General features: G+C 42.4%; 1 protein-coding gene across 2 annotated transcripts; it reads left to right on the top strand.

Annotated features, from left to right (window-relative positions):
* The first annotated feature begins 4,160 nt into the window (after positions 1-4,160).
* Positions 4,161-20,262, top strand: FBXO40 (F-box protein 40). Of its 2 annotated transcripts, none has more exons than XM_057545073.1 (5): positions 4,161-4,381; positions 4,514-4,604; positions 14,450-14,482; positions 15,374-17,284; positions 19,774-20,262. In XM_057545073.1, the coding sequence occupies exons 3-5, from the start codon at positions 14,480-14,482 to the stop codon at positions 19,933-19,935; spliced, it is 2,076 nt and encodes a 691-aa protein (XP_057401056.1). In that variant the 5' UTR covers positions 4,161-4,381; positions 4,514-4,604; positions 14,450-14,479; the 3' UTR covers positions 19,936-20,262. The 2 variants fall into 2 exon arrangements, with proteins under 2 accessions (XP_057401056.1, XP_057401057.1); XM_057545074.1 differs by having other exon boundaries at positions 4,463-4,604.
* Positions 20,263-20,734: the final 472 nt, after the last annotated feature.

The following is a 20,734-nucleotide window of genomic DNA, read 5'->3' as shown; positions in this document are numbered from 1 at the left end:
GTTGGAAGTAAAAGTATATTAGACAAGGATAAAGGGAACGTTTAACCTGAAAGATATAATAATTCTGAATTTGTATACATTTAACATAGTCCCAAAATATATGAAGTAAAAATTAACAAAACTCTTGGGGAAACTTAACAAATACATAATCATAATAGATGATTTTATCCATAGGTCAAATGAATAAAAATTTTGTATGGGTAGAGATTTTAACTGTACAGTTAATAGGCTTGATTTAATGAAAGTATGTAGATTTCTGCATTCAACTGGTAGAGAATACACATTCTTTTCAAGTACCTAATGACTACATATTAGACCACGAAGCAAATCTTAACAAACTCAGTAACATACAAACAGCATTCTTTGATCATAAGGCAATTTAATTAGAAGAAACTCCAACCACTCCCTCAATTTAGAAAGTAAAAAGAACATTTCTAAGTGATTAATCAAGCATGGGAGAAATTAGGTGAATAATCTGGTAGCATACATTATATAATAACAATAACTGTATCAGCATTCACTGGGGGAAAGTAATAGAGATAGTAGCAGTAGCAGGTTTGAATGTCTTGTTACCTGTCACATTCTGGGTCATCACAGAGGGATCTTGCAGAGCAAGACTGCAGACCTAGGGTAGAGACATTGGCCCTTAGGTTGTGAGGTTTTTTGCTTACTGGTTTTCTTAAAATTATTTTTGATTTTTTTAATAGTCTTTATTTTTAGAGTAGTTTTCATTTCACAGCAAAATGAGCAGAAGGTACAGAGATTTCCCATATAGCCCCTGCTCCCACATACACACAGCCTCCCCCACTATCAACAACCCACACCAGAGTGGTCCATTTGTTATAACTGATGAGCCTACACTGATACATCTTTATCCCCTAAAGTCCATAGTTTACATTAGAGTTAGCTCTCAGTGTTGTACATTATATGGATTTTGACAAATAGGTAATTGTCATGTATCCACCATTATAGTATCAGACAGGATAGTTTCACTGCCCTAAAAATCCTCTGTGCTCCACCTATTCATCCCTCCCTCTCTCCTAATCTCTGGCAACCACTGATCCTTGTCTCCCTAGTTTTGCTTTCAAATCAATAACTTTTCACCTTAAGAAACTAGAAAAAGAAGAGCAAAATAAATCCAAAGCAAGCAGAAGTAAGGAAATAAAGGCTAAAGTGGAAATAAATGAAATAGAGAATAGAAAAGCAATAGGGCAAACCAATGAAATCAAAGCAAGCTAGATTGAGAAGAAGTAGAAAAAGAAAAAGAGGGAGAAGAAGAAGAGGAAGAAGAAGATGAAGGGGAGGAGAAGGGGGAGGGGAAGGGGGAGGGGAGGAGGAGGAAGGGGAGGAAGGGGAGAAGGGAGAAGAGGAAGAAGAATCAAATTACTAGAATCAGAAATCGGATGTGTGGGCTTCCCTCGTGGTGCAGTGGTTGGGAATCCGCCTGCCAATGCAGGGGACATGGGTTCGAGCCCTGGTCTGGGAGGATCCCACATGCCGCAGAGCGACTGGGCCCGTGAGCCACAATTACTGAGCCTGCGCGTCTGGAGCCTGTGCTCCGCAACAAGAGAGGCCGCGATAGTGAGAGGTCAGCACACCACGATGAGGAGTGGCCCCTGCTCGCCGCAACTAGAGAAAGCCCTGGCACAGAAACGAAGACCCAACACAGCCAAAAATAAATAAATTAATTAATTTAAAAAAAAAAAGAAATGGGATGTAACTACCAACCTTACAGAAATAAAAAGCATTATAAATAAATATTATGAATATTATGAACATTTGTGTAACTTTTATAATTTGTATAACAAATCAGATAACTTAGATGAAATGGGCAAATTCCTAGGAAGACACAAAATACCAAATTTGACTCAAAAAGAAATAGAAATGCTGCAAATAGACCTTTGACAAGTAAAGAGATTGAGTTAGTAATTAAAAACTTTCCACAAAGAAAAGTCCAGGCCCAGATGGCATCATTGCTAAATTCTACTAAATGTTTAAAGAATTAACAATCCTTTACATATTCTTCTAAAAAACAAGAGAACACTTCCTAACTCATTCTGAGACCAGTATTATCCTGATACCAAAACTGGACAGCTATATGTAAACAATGAGATTAATACATTCCCTCACACCATATACAAAGATAGACTCAAAATGCTTTAAAGACCTAAATGTAAGACATGAAACCATAAAATTCCTAGAAGTGAACATGAGCAAAACACTCGTTGACATAAATCATAGCAATATTTTCTTGGATCAGTCCTAAGGCAAAAGAAAAAAAAGCAAAAATAAACATATGGGACCTAATTAAACTTAAAAGCTGCTGCACAGCAGAAGAAACCATAAACAAAGCAAAAAGACAATCTATGTAATGGGAGAAAATATTTGCAAATGATGTGACCAAAAAGGTGTTAATATCCAAAATATACAAACAGCTTATACAACTCAATATCAAAAAAACAAGCAACCCAATTGAAAACTGGTCAGAAGACCTGAATAGACATTTCTCCAAAGAAGACATACAGCTGACTAACAGGCACATGAAAAGATGTTCAACACTGCTAACTATTAGAGAAATGCAAATCAAAACCACAATGAGATATCACCTCACACCTGTCAGAATGACTATCATCAAAAAGTCTAGGGGCTTCCCTGGTGGCGCAGTGGTTGAGAATCCGCCTGCCAATGCAGGGGACACGGGTTCGAGCCCTGGTCTGGGAAGATCCCACATGCCACGGAGCAACTAGGCCCGTGAGCCACAATTACTGAGCCTGCGCATCTGGAGCCTGTGCTCCGCAACAGGAGAGGCCACGATAGTGAGAGGCCCGCGCACCGCGATGAAGAGTGGCCCCCGCTTGCCACAACTGGAGAAAGCCCTCGCACAGAAACGAAGACCCAACACAGCCATAAATAAATAAATAAATATTAAAAAAAAAAAAAAGTCTACAAATAACAAATGTTGGAGAGGATGTGGAGAAAAGTGAACCCTTGAACACTGTTGGTGGGAATGTAAATTGGTGCAGCCACTATGGAAAACAATATGGAAGTTCCTCAAAAAACTAAAAATAGAACTACCATACGATCCAGCAATTCCACTCCTGGGTACATATCTGGAAAAAACAAAAACACTAATTTGAAAAGATATATGCACTCCAATGTTCATAGCAGCACTATTTACAATAGCCAAGACGTGGAAGCAACCCAAGTGCCCATCAACAGACAACTGGCTTAAGAAGATGTGGTATATATATACACAATGGAATATTATTCAGCCATAACAAAGAATGAAATATTGCCATTTGCAGCAACATGAATGGACCTAGAGATTACCACACTAAGTGAAGTCAGAAGAGAAAGACAAATACCATATGATATCACTTATATGTGGAATATAACACAAATGAACATATCTAGAAAACAAGTTAGATGACCACTCACTACTTTTTTTTAGTTAATTAATTAATTTGTTTATTTATTTTTGGCTGCATTGGGTCTTTGTTGCTGCGCACAGGCTTTCTCTAGTTGCAGCGAGCAGGGGCTACTCTTCGTCGTGGTGCACAGGCTTCTCATTGTAGTGGCTTCTCTTGTTGCAGAGCTCGGGCCCTAGGCATGCAGGCTTCAGTAGTTGTGGCACGTGGGCTCACTAGTTGTGTCTCGTGGGCTCTAGAGTGCAGGCTCAGTAGTTGTGGCGCACGGGCTTAGTTGCTCCTCAGCATGTGGGATCTTCCCGGACCAGGGCTCGAATCTGTGTCCCCTGCATTGGCAGGCGGATTCTCAACCACTGCGCCACCAGGGAAGTCCCGACCACTCACTACTTTTTTCAACGTAGTGTTGGAAGATCTAGGCGAACAATTTACTTTCTCTTCTCTGTCTTCTCATCTATAAAATGAGAGAGTTGGACTAAGTGATAGCTAAGCCTCCTACCACCTCTAATTTTCTCAGACTGGACTTATTCTATGCCTGATTTCTGAATTACAAAATCTTCCTTTCCCTACCATCCGGGAAAGAAGAGGGCCAGGAGAGGACAGCCACTTGTCATGGCAAGAAATAGGAGAAACAGAAACAGGACCACATGTCACTTACACAAGTTGCTGCCTCAGCCAGTGATAGGTTTAGGTGAAGGCACGGTTATAATTAGAGCAGCAGCGTGTCCTGAGTGCTCCACCAGCCACTGTGGGCACAGATGGATCTGCCAACCACATGCACAGGACCTTGAGAGGCTGCTCGGGCCTTGAAATGATTCTTCTTACAAGGATTTTCCTTCTTCCTCAAGGGAAAGAAAACCCATTGATATAACGCCCCACTTGCCTTCCGGCTTCCCCTGCTAACTGCCACTCCAACAGAGACGGAGTGTGGGCAAATACAGGAGAAAGAAAAAATCGTAAGCTGAGCCTGGTCACATTGCCCCTTGTGATATAGTTTTATTTTTAACTTCAAAACACTTGAACGATTTCTGTTGAAGTTTTTTTCTCCTTTCCCTACCTCCTCGACAACACTCTGTCCTCTGCTGCAGCCAATGCACGCCGAGCCACCTCCGGCAATCTACATGCTCACCATCAAGGGACACAAGTGCAGCAGATGCTGACTCAGCCCATGCCATTAAGGTAAGCTTTTCAATGTGGGCAGGTTCATCAAGGGGAAATTTAGAGTGGTGAACATGGAGGCAGAGGCTGAGTGGCATATCACCTTTTTGCTCTAAGAGGGTTGTTAAGCAAATTAGTTACATATGGGGGAGAAAAGGTTAGCACTGAGAATGAGACCCAGCCATAGGTAAACTCCTGCTTTGAATATAAAATCTTAGAGCAGGAAGAGATGACCTGCTTTCTAATAGCTTAGGCTCTTTCTTCTAAAATCAACCATAGTGGTTATGTGCTATGTCTAAGGTTACACAGTATTGATGGGGGTTCAGGATGGCGGCGGGGAGGAGGTGGTGAGGAAATAGGTGGAAGGCCCAGAACCCAGGATTTCTGTTTTCTGAAGTCCAAATGTTGCGATCTTTCCCCAATCACCATTTGCTATGTTAACTGCAAGTCATTCTCATGTACTTTAAATTCCATCACCTGTGTCACTCTACCAGTTAATTTAGCACAGTTGTATTTACTGCATATATTATTTAAATTCTGCCTGCAGAGTTTAAAACCTGTTTTTCTTTAACAATATTCCCTAAACATGACTCACTCCTCCCCAGCTCTCTTGAATCCAAATGCATCTATGGAATAGAAGTGAAAGTATTTTACAAGTTGAAAAATGGTATACGCATGCAAACCAAAAATTATCACAAACTTGAAACTTGCAAATCCAGGGGGACAAAAGTAAAATGATTAATGATACTTGAGGAGTCAAACACTTTAAAGTGTAGATAGGTTATTTCTAGCTTTGGGAATAACAGCATAGTGTTGCATGCACAAACAAATTGGCAGGGATAAGGGAGCAGTGTTTATTTTCCTGTTTTCCTCTGGACCTCGCTTTAGTGTTATATAGTTAAAAGTTCAGCTAAGGACATCCTAGGAAGTGGCCTGTGCAGCAAAAGGGATTCTGTACACTCTGAACGTTGCAGTGTACAGGCTAAAGCCACCAATGTCAAGTAAAAGGAGACCTACCACCAGACACCTTAACTCCTGGTTCCTTCTTGCCTGCCTCTGTAACCTCCAGATGCATCCCATAGCTCTGCTATAGGTGTCTGGGTTATAATTATGCCTGTTTGCTAGGCACAATCAAATGCACTGTGTATAACTGCCTAACTTCATTTAATTTTGTCAGAGTTTCCATGGCACAAAGGTCTTCAAGGGGTATACCGGGTACTTTCCTAGCAAGCTGGGCATGTTAGCTTAGCAGTAACCAACCAGACCGGCTGACTCAGAGCTACTCCTAAATAATCCATCTAGTTTGCACTTTCTTGGCCAATACAAAACAGTAATTTAAAATACTGAAACTAATAATATAAGTACAAGATATGAGAATTAACTAGCTAATTAAATAACTAGAAAGTTTAAAGGTAGAGAGATTTCTAGTGTAGGTACAGAACTGCAGATGGTGAGGTTGAATAGATTTGAGGGCGGATGGTTTTTAGGGTATAGTGAAAGGGCTGAAATCATAGCCTGAAAGCCCAGGATTATGGGACCAGATGTGGGAATTATCCTCAGCCAACTGGTTGTGTTAAAATCTCAAGATGCAAAGGGATTACTTTAATATTTAACTTTATACATTTTCTTTCCATAGAATTAAGTATCTCCATAGCAGGGAAACAGATTAACAATGTATAATTAAAGTAACAAATTAATTGGCTGGTTAATAGGTTAACAGTTAATCTCTGTCCTTTAACTCTTGACCTTGTCACTTCCACTAAAGTTAAAGCTCAGGAATAAATAATTATTGCCAGGGCTAGCCACATGAGGAGGCAAAACAGTCGCTGCATCATGTGAGGGGTGCTGGGAGGGCCCCTTGCCTAAAAATATCTCCCTGACACCAACCCTGATTGCCTACTAACTTTATAGTGAAGAACGTTAAAACTATTTTCTGTTAATTGCATTTTCTAGTGCTTGAGTCAGTGATTTAAATATACCTGCTTTATGCCTTCTCATGACCTTGTTGGCCAGTGACACTTGGTCACCACCTCTTCCTCATTCTTCCAGGCCTTGTCCTGCTTTGCCCTTGGTACCATCTAAGCTGCCCACATGCCCTTGGTCATCGTCATGCAGGTAGCTCTGTGTTGCACTGGTTTCTACAGAATTTCTCAGTAAACTATCAAGGTGAAGTAGAAAAAAGAAAAGCATGTGATTAGAGTCAGAGACTGTGGGAGCATAAGCAAGACACATTACTTCTCTGGGCCTCAGTTTCTCTTGTAAAAAATGAAGAGTTTAACCTAGACCCTTTCCTAGACCATTTGTTCTTCCAGATCAGAAGCTGCATTTCAAAAAAGATTGCCCAGGTGATTCCTATGCACACTGAAGTTTGAGAAGCTCCAGAGCAGAGGATTTCTGTTTATCTATCTGATCCAGATTTCTGATTCTATGACTGTAAGTGTTGAGAACAAGTGTAACCTCCTACAAACAATTCTGGCAGCATTCAGATTGTTGCGGTGCACGGGCTTCTCATTGCGGTGGCTTCTCTTGTTGCAGAGCACGGGCTCTAGGCACGCAGGCTTCAGTAGTTGTGGCTCGCGAGCCCTAGAGCACAGGCTCAGTAGTTGTGGCACACGGGCTTAGTTGCTCCATGGCATGTGTGATCTTCCTGGACCAGGGATCGAACCTGTGTCCCCTGCACCGGCAGGCGGATTATTAACCACCACACCATCAGGGAAGTCCAAAACCTTCCTTTTCAAATTAATGAACAAACTAATGTAGGTAAACAATTAAAATTATGAACTTGAGGCCTGGGAAGCAAAGAGGCCTTCAAGTTGCCTTGGGGGCATCTGAAAGGTCCTCCGGGCCTGATACTGTACTATTTGAATTCCTAAGTGCTTGAGAAATGACTGCTTTGTGGTGTTTACAAGGGGCCAAAAGTGGGGGAAATTAGGGAGATTCACATCCTTAAAGGAGTGAGGTAAGAATTTTTTTTTAATGGGGTTTGAGGATGATTAAGCTGGCAGTGTATGTAAGATCCATTGGAGTGGGGGAGAACTAAAAATTGAACAACCAGCCAAGGGCTCTGGGAGTGATGTAATGGGAAGAAATAAGGTCTGGACAAGGGTAGTAACCATGAGAATGACCTTCCTGATAGAGGAAGGATGAACAGTTGAGTGACTCTTGTACACTAGACACGTTCCTTATCTCATTTGATCCTCACACAATCCTATGGGTTATGATGAGCCCCATTTTATGGATGAATAAATTACCTTTAGGGAGATTCAATAACTTGTCAAAAATTACTCAGCAGAACATGAGAGTGTTCATTAATTTACTTTATTTTATTTTTATTTTTTAATTTTTTTGGCCACTCCGTGCAGTTTATGGGATCGTAATTCCCTGACCAGGGATTAAACCTGCGCTCTTGGCAATGAAAGAGCAGAGTCCTAACCACTGGACCTCAAGGGAATTCCCTCATTAATTTACTTTAGATTGGGTGTGTCAGGTAAGAACTCTGTGGAGGTAGCAGGTAAGGTGATATCTGAATAGCAAGAAGGAACCCATAAGCAATTAAAGAGCAAGGGAAGAATTCTCTTGGGAGAAAGAACAAGTACAGGAATTAGGAATGAGCAGCAAGGCTGGAGCTAAGTGCTCAAGGGCGAGAGGTGAGGTAAAAGAGGCAAGCAAGGGACATTCATGTAGGGCCCTGTGGGCCAAGAAAAGGACATCAGAGCTTATTCCTTGTGATGGGATAGAATCTCCTAAAGATTTTAAGCAGGGAAGTAATGATCTAAAATTAAAAGTTGCTGGGTTAAGAATGGTTAAGAATCCGCCTGCCAATGCAGGAGACGTAGGTTCAAGACCTGGTCCGGGAAGATCCCACATGCCGCGGAGCAACTAAGCCTGTGCGCCACAACTACTGAGCCTGCGCTCTGGAGCCTGCAAGCCACAACTACTGAGCCCACGTGCCACAACTACTGAAGCCCACGCACCTAGAGCCCGTGCTCCACAATAAGAGAAGCCACCGCAATGAGAAGCCTGTGCACCGCAATGAAGAGTAGCCCTGCTCACTGCAACTAGAGAAAGCCCGCGCACAGCAACAAAGACCCAATGCAGCAAAAAAAAAAAAAAAAGTTGTTAAAATCACTCTTTCTGCTGATGAATGGGCATCAAAATGGGAGAAGTAAGACTGATTATAAGGCCGTTTCTCCAGACTGGATGAGAGATGATGGTGCTTGGACCTGGGCCTGGTGGTGGAGATTGAAAGAAATGGATAGATTTGCCAACTGCCTTTACAGATCTTTCTCCTAGGCCTTCCCACCTAACTGGGCAGTAGTTTCTTTGTGATTGGGGCACAATATCAGGCTCATCTAGCTCTCAAACTTGAACTTACAGTAGAATCAGCTGGTAGGTCTGATTCAGTAGGTCTGATTTGGTGGGGCCCAATAATGTACATTTCTAACCAGTTCCCAGGTAATTCTGATGCTATTGGTCTAGGTACCACATTTTAAGGACCACTATTCTAGTTGACTTGCCTTTGCTTATTAACTTACTCCTTTCTGAGTGATCCGCAAAGCACCACAACCTGCGTCAAATAGTGTCTGCTCCCCTGACAATTTCTAAATTCTCCTCTATTTCTTTAAAGAAATATTCATCCCCCAAACTCACGCACCTGGTCCTTCTACCTACTCATATTCTAGTTAAACGTCATACAGTACAATCAGTAAAATCTAGTTCTGTGCAGCTCTCTCAACTATTTAAGTCTAAATTATATTACTTTGTCTCCTCTAGACAGGAGAACTTTAAAACAAATTTTGGGGGCTTCCCTGGTGGTGCAGTGGTTGAGAAGCCGCCTGCCAATGCAGGGGACACGGGTTTGAGCCCTGGTCCAGGAAGATCCCACATGCTGCAGAGCAACTAAACCCGTGCACCACAACTACTGAGCCTGCGTTCTAGAGCCCACGTGCCACAACTACTGAAGCCCACGCGCCTGGAGCCCGTGCTCTGCAAAGAGAAGCCACCACAATGAGAAACCCGTGCATCACAACGAAGAGTAGCCCCCACTCGCCACAACTAGAGAAAGCCCGTGTGCAGCAATGAGGACCCAGCACAGCCATAAATAAATAAATAAACAAACAAACAAATAAATTTATGTTAAAAAAAATGGTCAAAATGGTACATTAAAAAAAAACAAACATATTTTGGGGAGAGTGTTTTTGGCCATAGACTTGATTGAAGTTCATTTTTAAGAGGAGGGAATGTATGTACTGCCTTTTCAGACAGGAAGCAAGAATTTAAAGGTGAATATAGGGGCATAGAAACTGAAGGGGAAAATGTCACCTGGATAACCATACTCTGTTTCAGGCATAGAATTTTGTCAGCTTTTTCACAGTGAAGAGTTTCTATAATCTATATGCTTTGATTTGGTAGGTATTTCATTTTAAATGTCAGACTCCATACTATAGTGCAGATTTTTTTTTAACGATAATGGCAGATAAACACCTGAAAATTTGTTTTTAATTAATTAATTTATTTATTTTTGGCTGCCTTGGGTCTTCGTTGCTGCGAGTGGGCTTTCTCTAGTTACGGCGAGGGGGGGCTAATCCTCGTGGCAGTGTGTGGGCTTCTCATTGCAGTGGCTTCTCTCATTGCAAAGCACGGGCTCTAGGTGCGCAGGCCTCAGTAGTCGTGGCACACGGGCTCAGTAGTTGTGGCTCGTGGTCTCTAGAGCACAGGCTCAGTAGTTGAGGTGCACAGGCTTAGTTGCTCCGCAGCATGTGGGATCTTCCTGGACCAGGGATCGAACCCGTGTCCACTGCATTGGCAGGAAGATTCTTAACCACTGAGCCACCAGGGAAGTCCCTATAGTGCAGATTTTTAACCTTAAAAATCTTCCCTGCCACATTTGTATTCCCTGAAATGCAAAGGCATGGGACCTGCGCAGTCTTCTTGTTTCCTCTATTCAGAAGGGCACAGTATGGGTTGTGGTCCAGAGGGGGACCAAAAAAATAAACTTCATCATAGGCATGGAGGTGTTTCCTAATGTGAAGCATCCAGCTTCTCTACAATTTGGAAAGATTATACAGGTAGACACCTTTCTGTGCCCCAACTGGGGGAAAAAAGGCTTTCCCCTTACAGACTCTAGCCATGGGCTTGCATTCTCCCCAAATCATGGAGATGGACCACAAATGTCTCTATGGGTCTCTGACAGACACAGTGTGAGGTAGCAGACAGTAGAGTTTGAAGCCAGACAAACTTAGGTTTCTTTGTGCTTCAGTGTCCTTATCAGTAAACTGGAGATGGTAATACCCACCTCACATTATTATTGTGAGGATTAAATGAGATGTTATGTAAACGCACATGTTAAGCACTAATATTTTATTTCTCTTCCACTATGACATCCAAAATGGAGAAATCACTCCATCTGGGAAAGTCAGACAGACCCAATGGAGGATAAGAATCCAGTCACTGCACAGGAACAGAAACTGGGAGAACAGGGCATCTCATGTCACAAGACAACCAATGATAAATCTAATTTGATTAAATTGAGACAACACCAGCTGACTCCAATCTAAGGTGACCAATCAGCTGTCTAAGTTTGCCTGGGAATAAGAGGTTTCCTGAGACCTGGAACTTTCAGTGCTCAAACCAGGAGAGACCGGAGGGAGGCAAACCAGGATGATTGGTTACACTGTTTCTCCAGCAATAATTAGACTATCAACAATTTTGGATTGTCCTTTATCTCAGTGGGAAAGATTTCCCCCAGATATACAACAAAAGGTTCAGATGTGATTTTTTTTATGCCCTTAGGCTATATTTGTCTTTCTCCTTTCCTCCGCTGCCAAATGTCTCCACAAAGTCATCTCCACTCAGTGTCTTTCTGCTCAGCACATGCCTTCTCTCAAAGTCACTCATCTGGTGTAGCTCCAGAGCCTGGCAGAAGATCTTTAAATAGCAACATAAAGCAACAGCATCTTTGTTGCCTGCCTGCATTGCTTTTCTTTCCTCTTAAAGGAATATTTTCATATAACCTCAAAGAGATGGAGAGCAATAAGACTCCACCGCAAATGTTCCCAGCTTCAATAACGCTGTTGCTAAGAACCATCTTTATAATGCTGAAGGATAAGAAATGACTGGCAACAAGGACCTAATGTGTAGCACAGGGAATTATACTCAATATTTTATAATAACCTATAAGGGAAAATAATCTGAAAAAAATGGATATAGATGTATATATAACTGAATCACTTTGCTGTACACCTGAAACTAACACAACATTGTAAATCAACTATTCTTCAATTAAAAAAAGAAGAAGGAGAAGAAGGAGAAGGAGAGGAAAAGGAAGAGAAAGAAGAGGGAGAAAAAGAAATGATTGGGCTTAGAGTTCATCACTATTGTCCCTCCAGCCAGACACATGCCTGCTGATAGGGGCAGAGTTCTCACTACATACACTGAGTGCACAGAACTAGCCAGGGCTGCTTTGCCCTTGCTGGAAACTGGGCTCAACTTTGTGACAGAACCCGGTTGGCAAATATGAAGTTAGACATTCCTGGTGCTGTTAGGTTTTTTCACATAACCTTACTCCATTTGTGATCTGCCTCTTCTTCCCCACCTAAAAACCAACAGGGGACCCTGAGTCATCCAGAGTCTATTCTTGATGAATGTCTGTTATGAATAGAAAGCAGATGATCACATTCTCCCAGCCAGGGCACAGGCCCTGCCAACATTGGAGTGTGTGCTTAATAGCTTTCTCCTCTACTCCAAACACTAGATTTTGAATGGCCAAGGGTCCCACCTCACAGCTGAAATGCAAATGCTCTGGCAAGAGCTCTTTAGGGACCTGCCATGAGCAGTGGCATTGTCTTCCCTGTTCTTAACCTCACAGCAGCATTGGAGGCCATCACTCACCCTTTCCTTGACATCTGGCAACATGGTCCTGACTCTCTTAGCTCACTGGTCTCTCCTTCTCTGGCTCTGCTTCTTGTTATTGTCCCCAAAGTGGTCATACTTAGCCTTGACCTTCATGGCTCAGATTTCTATTCTGTGTTCTCACTTCCCCAGTTATGGCTTCCTCTTACTTTTAAGTGGATAATTCTCAAGTCTGCACCTCTATATTCTAACCCCTCATCTTCCCACCCACATGATCTGTCATCACCTAAAGCAACTTGTATTACACTCGCTGGACCCATTTTTCTTCCCAAAACAGTTCCCTCCTTAGACCTCTATTTTTCTCAGAATTACACCCAACATTCTCTCTTCTTAGTTCACCTTCTTGGCATCACCTTTGACTCTTCTTCTTCCCCCATCTCCAGCCAGAAACAAATATGTAGTTGATCCTCCCTTGTAATGTCTCCTGTCTGTCTCATCTTGCCTATTTCTACTGTCATCAGTCTCACAATCTCAGCCTCCATCATGTTCTCTACATAGAAGTTTCTAACTCTAGGTCTTTCCACTCCATTCTTCCACTACTACAGGTTAACACCCCAATTACAATGGTAAATGGTTCCTTATTGAGTACCAAATAATTCTAGATGCTTGAGCCTAATATTTATGAATTTCTACAAGTCCATAATGGGCTTTTTCCCCCAAGGAGTGATCTGGAATATGGCAGGAGCCTACCTGAATGTTAAATTGTATGTTAAAAGATCAAGTAGCTAGACTCTTGCATCCAAAAGATGTGCTCTTTGCCTGATCCTATTCTGCTCCACCTCAGTCCTACCCTCACAGCCTTTCCACTCTGCTCAGCTCCCTCTCTGTCTGATTAATCTTCTAGTTAGCCCTGAAGCTACTGATGGTCAGGCTGACTATTAGGGTATGGGGTATCCCTCTATACCCTAAGAGGGATTCTGGCGTGATCCCTCTTTCACACTTATAGTGCATGAGTCAGATGGGGAATGTGTTAAGAATGTAAATTCCAGGATACACCCTTTGCTCAGGTCAGGGGTGCAGCCAGCATCTAGAGCAGTGTTGTCCAATAGAGTAGCTACTGATCACTTGAAGTGTAGCTAATACGACTTGAGGAACTGAATTATTAATTCTAGTTCATTTTGATTAATTTAAATTTAAATAGCCACATGTGGCCAGTGGCTACCATACTGAACAGTGGGGATCTATATATTTAACAAGAATCACAGCTGATTCTAATGAACAATAGTGTTTAAAGCCATTTTAACAAGCAGTCCAGGTGACCCTTATGCTTACTTACTGGTACATAGTAGGTAATCAAAAATGTTTGTTGAATGAATGGATGAACCAATGAATACATGAATGAACTAGCATACAATTTCCTTGAGATTTAAGGCTGTCTCTTCTAAAAAAGAAAAGTTGAGGGGGATTTTCCAGATGAAAAGAGGCTAAAAAGATTTAACAAACAAATGTAATAAATTAACCTTAAAGGGATCCTGGTTCAAAACTGAGTTGTTTTTTAAAAAGTACAGAAGATATTTTGGGGATAATTGGGGAAATTTGAATATAGACAGCATGTTACATGATATTAGAAAATTATTTTTAGTTTTCTTAGGTGAGATAATGTTACTGTAGTTACAAAAAAAATGTCTTTATTCTTAGGAAACACATGCTAAAGTACTTACAGATGAAGTGTCATGACATCAGCAACTTATCTTCAAGTGGTTTGGCAAAAAATGTGTGTGTGTATGTGTGTGCGTGTGTGTGTGTGTTTGTTGAGAGAGAGAGAGAAAGTGAAAGGGGCAAAATGTTAACAATTGTTGTATCTAGGTAGAGTATATTTGACCGCAAAATGTGGACCAGGACACTTACCTCCAGGGTGGTGGAAGAATACGTGAAGTCTCTTTGGCCCCTGTTAAAACAGATAAAATACTTTTCTTACTAATCATTCATATTTGTATTTTTATATTTTCCCCTAGAGTTACAAAGCAAGAAGAAATTTGGAAGCTATGGTAAGTACCAGGTGTTTATTGGAACTTTACCTTTCACAGGTCCAGGTCTGGCTTCATTTAGCCTGTAGCCCAAGCATCTGGCAGATTTATCCTTCTGGTCTGATGATATATATTGGCTTTTTGCCAAACCAGAGATGCTAGAGCAGAACCTAGAAGAAACCGACACAGAATAGGGGGAAAGCAGAGACCTGAGAAAGATCTGTGAGCAAAGATTTTTAGTAAAATTTTACATATGAAAAAGCAAAAAATCCAGGTATAATCTAAATGGCTAACAATTCCTTCATTCAGCAAATATTACTGAGTGCTTACAATGGTCCAGGTCCTGTGACAGGTGCTGGGGACCAAGATGTGAACAAAATCAGACATGCCCCATGTCCTCCCAGCATACCCCCTAGTGGTAGTTGGTTAAATGAATGACAGAACATTCATTCTGGAATGTTACACTGCCATTATGAAGAAAGTTTGCAAAGAAAAATTAATAAAACAGCCTAGACAGGTCATAATAGCAAGTTAAAGCAGAATGCAAAATTGTATTCATAGTATTAACTGTGTCATATAAATCCTCCACAACCCACAACTCAAAAACAGCAATTGTCAACCTTGTAGCCCATTACTTTCACCTTTGTTTTTTTTCTATTCTCAACACAGCTAATGCATAGAATAAACTTTTGGAAAATAAAGAGAAGAGTATTGATAGCTGTTATTTCTAGGTTGTGGGATTATGAGTGTTTTTGCTTTCTTCTTATGATTTTCTATATTTTTCAAGATTCCTACAATAAACATGAATAAACAGGAAATAAGTCAATTAAAACTTAAACACTCAGACATGCATAGAGCTTCTCTTCCAGCAGTCATTTGTTTTCTCTTTCCCCTTGCCTTTGGTGTCTCCAGCGTAGGGCGCGCAGGCCTCCACCAGGGCAGCACAGGCACTGTGACAGATGCTTCAACCGTCACTGCCACATGCCTGTGGAGCCTGGTGTCTCCTGCCTGGTGATAAACTGCCACCTGTCCTGCGGCGCTACCTTCCACATGTGCAAAGAGGCAGAGCACGAGCTTCTGTGCCCTTTAGAGCAGGTTCCGTGCCTCAACTCCAAATCTGGCTGCCCCCTTTCCATTTCCCGCCACAAGTTGGCCAAGCACCTGCAAGTGTGCCCCGCCAGCGTGGTCTGCTGCTCGATGGAGTGGAACCGCTGGCCAAACGTGGACTCTGAAACAGCCCTTCACGAGAACATCATGAAAGAGACCCCCAATGAGGAGTGCTTGGACACAGCCCTGGCCCTCCAAGACCAGAAGGTCCTCTTTAGATCTCTGAAAATGGTAGAACTTTTCCCAGAAGCTAGAGAACCCATGGAAGAGGAACCTACCATGAATGGTGAAGCCAGCTGGAAGGAAATGGAAGGAGCGGTGGGCGGGGCAGATGCTGGTTTGGTAACAAGCGGCTCTCTGTCAACCACCAACGGAGAGGTGGCAGAGCTGAGTCAAGAAGAACGAGAGGTATTAGCCAAAACCAAAGAAGGGATGGATCTAGCCAAGTTTGACAAGTGGGAAAATATGTTCAGCAAAGAGCACGCGGCCTCTGCTTTAACGAGCTCATCAATGAGCAGTGAGGGCACGAGCAGGGACAGCCCAGAGAAAGAACAGATTTCCAGCAGCAACAACACAGTAGAAGAGAGCGCTGCCAAAGGGAAAGAGACACAGGAAGACCAGAAGCAGCGGGACTTTCATGCAGCCATAGAAAAGTCAGGGCTTGCCCCTTGGCAGGATGGTGTTCTGGAAAGACTGAAAACAGCTATGGATGCAAAGGACTATAATATGTACCTGGTGCACAATGGAAGGATGCTTATTCACTTTGGTCAGTTGCCTGCTTGTACACCTAAAGAGAGAGACTTTGTTTATGGCAATCTTGAGGCTCAGGAAGTGAAGACTGTTTACACCTTCAAAGTTCCCGTGAGCTACTGCTGGAAGCGGGCTCACCTCAGAGACACCTTGTCGAGTTGTAGGCCAAGTGAACACAAGGCAGTAGATACTTTGGATTTAGGGATCACTGTGGAGGACCTGCCCAAATCAGATCTCATCAAGACCACCCTGCTGTGTGCTCTGGAAAGAGAACTCAAAGGTCATGTCATCTCTGAATCCAGGAGCATTGATGGGCTGTTCATGGATTTTGCTACACAGACATACAGTTTTGAGCCAGAACAATTTTCCTCCAGGACGGTGCTGGCTGACCTTCTAACCACTGCCAACCCGAATGGGCTCCATATGGAGCTCCACAGTGAGTGTGTGACCAGGAGACACAACAAGAGCAGTTCTGCCTTTACTTTCACTTGCAACAAATTCTTCAGGAGGGATGAATTCCCCCTACATTTCAAGAATGTCCACACAGACATTCAGTCATGTCTCAATGGTTGGTTCCAGCACCGATGCCCCCTTGCCTACTTGGGATGTACCTTTATTCAAAACCATTTCTGTCCCCCAGGGCAAAAGGCAAAAGTAATCTACAGTCAGGAGCTCAAGACCTTTGCCATCAAGCCGGAGGTTGCTTCAGAGCTGAGTGAGGGAGGGAACAGCCATCTCTCAGGCCGTGAAGGAAAAAGCCAGAATTCTCTAACCAGCCTGCCCCTGGAGGTTTTGCAGTACATTGCTGGGTTCTTAGACAGCGTCAGCCTATCCCAGCTCTCCCAGGTGTCCGTGCTGATGAGGAATATCTGTGCCACTTTGTTACAAGAGAGAGGGATGGTCCTCCTGCAGTGGAAGAAGAAGAGGTATTCCCATGGAGGCACCTCGTGGAGAGTTCACAGAAAGGCAAGTAAATAGTCATTCACTTATTCATTCATTCAACAAGTATTTACTAAGGGCCTTCTGTGCACCAAGCAGTGTACTAGGCACTGAGATTGTACTAGGTTACTGGGAATAAAACACAGTCTATGAACTCAAGGAGGTCAGCATAGTAGAGGAGACAGACCCATAAACATAAAAATGGCAATACAAATGGTAATGCCTATTTATGTATGTGTCCTGCATGTCTTCCGTTTGCTCACATGAGCCATTCCCCATCGTGATCTGTCCCCCAGGAGGCTGATCTTTACAGACTAGCTTAACCAGCTCCCCTGCCCTCCAGCTTCCAGTTGGGCTAATCTAACGGGAGTGTATCAGCAGGAGATGGTCAGGAGGGAGAAGAGTGAGGTTGACATAGCTATTCTTCTGGCTTCCTCCCTGCATGCATTCTCCCCTCCACGACATTTTGCACTGGCCATGTCCCTCCAGCTGTATCTGATGGCTCTCTCCACACAGGTTACCGATTCTGGGTTCCATTGACTTCCTTCCTCCCTTTCAGGCCTAGGGTAGTAACACTCTAGATTGTTACTAGCCTGGGTTTTCTATACCCTGCCCACACATTTGTATATCATTCCTTTATAAAATTCTCTTCAGATTACCCAGTTTGAGCGTGCCATCTGTTTTCTGCCTGGACTCCAACTGATACAATATGCCAACAAATTCTCCTCAGCCCTATGTCAACTAATTTATTTACAAACAAGTTTTGCCCCTGTTGAATTCATTTTGAAATTCTAAAATAATTTGGTCCACTGATTTCCCCTGGTTCAAATGCTTATTTAATTTTTTAAAAAAACTCTGCTGTATAGATCAAAGAATCTTTCCCTTTGGAAAAACCTTGTTCCCTTTTCCCAATCAGGTTAGGCTTGCTTAACTGTATTATAAGTTCTATTGGCTTGTACTGTATAGAAGTGAAACTCCCAATTCGTCATATCCAAGGTGCTGTAGCATCCTCTCTTATGGTACATATATTGGTAATGCGAATCACAAATTTACGATGCCCATTTAGGTCAATAATTCCAAAATCTCACTGTTGAGTCTCTTCCCAGTATGTGGGTATATGCAAACTGGTATTGGGGAGTTAGGAGATGTTTACATCTATTTTTTATTGATTATGTCTAAAACATCTTGCATATTTTCTATTATTTATTCCCGGAGCAGTCTTCTTCAAAAAATAATTATCAGACTCTCTCTCATGAATTCATGCTTGAATCCATGCCTGCAATCCATGTGTTAGATAATGACTGCCAACCAACCATGTGGTAGGGATAAACATGAATGAGACTAAGACCCTGCCTTTGGGAACTGTATCGCCAAGATACAATGTATCATCTAGAACTACCTAAAATCTTCCTCTGTAAAATCAAATGCAAATAATTTAAGTTACATACTAGAAATTTCATTATTTTTTGGCTCACATTTTTTCCCAATTCAGTGATTGCTGACCACTCTTAAATATCATTTGGGACAAACTAATTTCCTTGCAGAAAGGAAGAAAGAGAATTTAGTTGGAGCTAAAGAATGCTCATATTAAAATGGCCTTTTAAAGTACAAAGGGAAATAGTTCCAGGATCACAGGATACACTTTTCTTATATAGTAACAATGACAAGAAACTGAGGGTGAAATGATCAGGTTGAAGGATATCAGATTATGCCTATCCTCATAGCCAGATTTTAAAACTAGTGGCTTTGCCACCACATCCTAGGTGGAAAGGCCCACAGGGATTTGAGTACCAGACTTCTAGATTTCTCCTAAGGTTTCTGTTCTAGTGAGACTCTTATTAGTTAGCATACTTTTAGTTTTAAGCAATAGAAAACCAACTTAACAGGACAAACAATAAAGGGAATTTATTGGCCTATATAACTGAAGAGTGCAAAGGTGATGGCTTCAGGTATGGCTTGATCTAGCAGCTCAAAATGCCCCCAAATGACCGTTTTACTCTCTATTTCTTATCTCTACTTCCTCGCTTGTGGCTCCACTCTAAGACACAGTTCTCCCTTCATGGTCCCTGGTGGCTGCCAGAAGCTCCTAAGACTTTAGCTTCCAAGTTCAAGCACAGAGGGGAAAAGAGACTCTGCTTCTTGGTATCACAAACAAAAGTTCTGGAGTAGAGTCTCATTGGCACTGGTTGTCCTGATTTGAACCATATGTCTATTCTAGAACTAACCACTGTTCCTGGGGAGGTGGGGGATGGGGGAAGGGTGTATGTCAATAAGCAGATTGGTGTTAGTCATTTCCACACAACACATGGCTGGCTGGGATGATTATCAGTTGGAAGGGGGAACTAGGAATTGGATGCTGGAGAAAGGACTAACAAATGTATGCTGCAGCCACTAAATATTCTCAGGAATCTAAGAACCGGAAGAACAGAAAGGCATTTCCCCACACTGTTCAAACAAAGCCGGCCTGAGGGTTATCACCCCAGTGTTTACTTTGGAGCTTCTCTCTTTCCTCATAGATCTGGCAATTCAGCAGCCTCTTCTCTAAAATCAAGAGCTGGGAGTTTAATGAAGTTGCCTCCATGTCTGAGCACCTGAAGTCCTGTCCTTTCAACGTTGTAGAACACAAGACTGACCCAATTCTTTTGACCAGCATGTGTCAGCCCCGTGAGCAGGCCTGAGAGACTTTAGTCACCACCTTTAAAGCCAGACCAAGAGGAAGACACACCTACTAAAGGCTCAGAAGCCACCATTCTTGGATTCCCACTCAGGGTTACTGAAAGTTCGACAGAGTTTGGTTTTGAGGACTTCCTTCTGTAAATTGCAAATGTGCTTATCTGGGTGTTTTGGAACATGCAATGTCCTTCAAAACCTGAGCAGCTGCACAAGGTCGAAGAATTTCCTAAGCCATGGCTTGTATAACTGCTATAGTGCCATACTGATAACTTATTCCCCCCCCCCACCACCACTTTTTTTCTAAAATAAATCAGTCTGTGAAGTATTTTAAATAGGTGACTTGAGGCCATTTGGAAGATGAGTCCAAGTCCTTAGGAGATGAGAGAGCCGTGAAATTCCATAACCAGCACAGGCCTGTGCTTTTGTGGAGAGCTTTTCAGTTTATAAGCACTTTCAATGATATGGAGTAGGCATTGTAGGGATGGGGACTGACATGCCTCCCAGGGCACCCAGGGTGAAGGGCACAGTTTGAAGTTTCTGGACCTGGGGTTGTCTTGACAGTCAAGTCCAGGGCTTTTTTTAGTTGCCCCACTGCCTCTAAGCCCAGACAGTCCAAACAGCCTGAAAGAATAGAGACCTAGGCTAAGCACAACAGCCTCGAGGACACCAAAGGCCACAGGATGAGAGGTGGAAATGAGGTCCTAGAATGAGATTGTTGTGTAGAATCTTGGCAACATATAGAAGGACAGCCTTGGAAAATGAAGAAGAATCCAGAGGAGATATTATATTTATGGAGAAAATTAG

Source organism: Balaenoptera acutorostrata, chromosome 4 (genome assembly GCF_949987535.1).
Source record: "Balaenoptera acutorostrata chromosome 4, mBalAcu1.1, whole genome shotgun sequence".
Classification (NCBI taxonomy): domain Eukaryota; kingdom Metazoa; phylum Chordata; class Mammalia; order Artiodactyla; family Balaenopteridae; genus Balaenoptera; species Balaenoptera acutorostrata.
Note: the sequence above shows the minus strand (reverse complement) of the source record. Positions and strands in the feature narration are given on the sequence as shown.